This window comes from Nematolebias whitei, chromosome 7 (assembly GCF_014905685.2).
Source record: "Nematolebias whitei isolate Nwh7 chromosome 7, NemWhi1, whole genome shotgun sequence".
Lineage (NCBI taxonomy): Eukaryota > Metazoa > Chordata > Actinopteri > Cyprinodontiformes > Rivulidae > Nematolebias > Nematolebias whitei.
The window spans coordinates 48,712,139-48,713,533 of record NC_056504.1 but is presented as its reverse complement, the minus strand read 5'-3'; the positions used below and the strand labels follow the sequence as shown (position 1 = coordinate 48,713,533).

General features: G+C 44.8%; 1 protein-coding gene across 1 annotated transcript in view; it reads right to left on the bottom strand.

Moving 5' to 3' along the window:
• The window catches only part of LOC119412029 (E3 ubiquitin-protein ligase RNF123), a 69,923-nt gene that overhangs the window by 67,612 nt on the left and 916 nt on the right, over positions 1–1,395 (bottom strand). Inside the window, exons 2-3 of the mRNA XM_037679005.1 lie at positions 1,025–1,144; positions 427–511 (exon numbers count right to left, since the gene is read on the bottom strand). Coding sequence (XP_037534933.1) covers positions 427–511; positions 1,025–1,106 — 167 coding nt within the window. The 5' untranslated portion in view covers positions 1,107–1,144. The remainder of the gene's footprint in view (positions 1–426; positions 512–1,024; positions 1,145–1,395) is intronic.

Below are 1,395 nucleotides of genomic sequence, written 5' to 3'. Positions count from 1 at the left end.
CCATGTGTTTATATTCAGATTGATTGACAGGTCCATGTGTTTATATTAAGATAACACACACAGATTCCGACACCTTCAGTGTGTGTTTCAGCTGCTGAGGCTGAATTTGATCAGAGATCTCTCTGCATGAGCGCATGAACTGTACATGACCTGCTACCTGAGACTCCCCACCAACAACATTCTTTGTCTTCTGTCCCAGAGGAGCAGGTATTGTCCAAAATAAAATGGAGCATTTTGCATTTGTTTCTTTTTCTTGTTGTTCTGAACCCAAATCAATCCAGTACTAAGAAATAACGATACACTCCTGAGTGACACATATATAAACAAACATATAAATAAATACACAGAAGACAGATAGAGACACAAGGACATCCATTCAAATTATTTTAAAGTGTTTGTGTCCAAGTGTGTCCACACTGCTGGTACCTGAGGGCGGCGACAACTGGACCCTGTTTGGTTGAAGGAAACACCTGGTGCAGGTAGTCGCTCAGCAGCTTCTCATTAACGATACCTGAGAGACAAAGAGACGGACGTTTACCCGAGTGTTTATAACAGAATGGACAGTCTGTTAGGAATCTGTCTGAGACACCTATATTAACCACCTGAGACCTTCTTACAGACTGCCTAAGACCTGAGACCTCATTACAGGTCTCCCAACAAACCACTTAAAACCTTAGACCTCATTACAGGCTACCTGAGACCTTTCTATAGACCATTTACAACCCAAAACCTCACCACAGACCAGCTGAGACCTCCCAACAGACAAACTAAGACCAGCGATACCCTTGCAGACAAGATGAGACCACCATACAAACCACCTAAGACCTGAAATCCACCTAAAAACCACCTGAGACCTCCTTACAGACCACCTAAGGCCTGAGATCCCCTTACAAACTAACTGAGACCTCCCTACATACCCCCTGACCTTGGATCCCCCTACAGACCACATGATACCTCCCTGAGAAGTGTTCAACTGGTAACCCACCTCCTGTTAGGTGTACCTGTTCTCCCAGGTGCTTCTTACCTGTGGTTCTGGGTTTGTCACCGTCAGAGGCCAGCCTGTAGTTCCGACGGGCCAGAGCAGTGACTCCTCCCTTCGTGTTCATCCTTTCAGAAAGGATTCAACGACCCGACCCATTCACTGCTGACAGAACAGAACCAACATTATCGTCCAATCAAGGACAGCACGAGGAACACAAACAACTGGATCTGCAGGACCAGTCCTTACTGAGGTTCTGTTTACGTCTGAGACCTCTTAAAGAGCTGAAGTCAGGAATTAGGTCCACCCGAACCTTAGTGCAAAAACTTAAGTATTATTTATACTGTCAGAGCTGTAGTAGTTATACTGTCAGAGCTGTAGTATTTATACTGTCAGAGCTGTAGTATTTATACTGT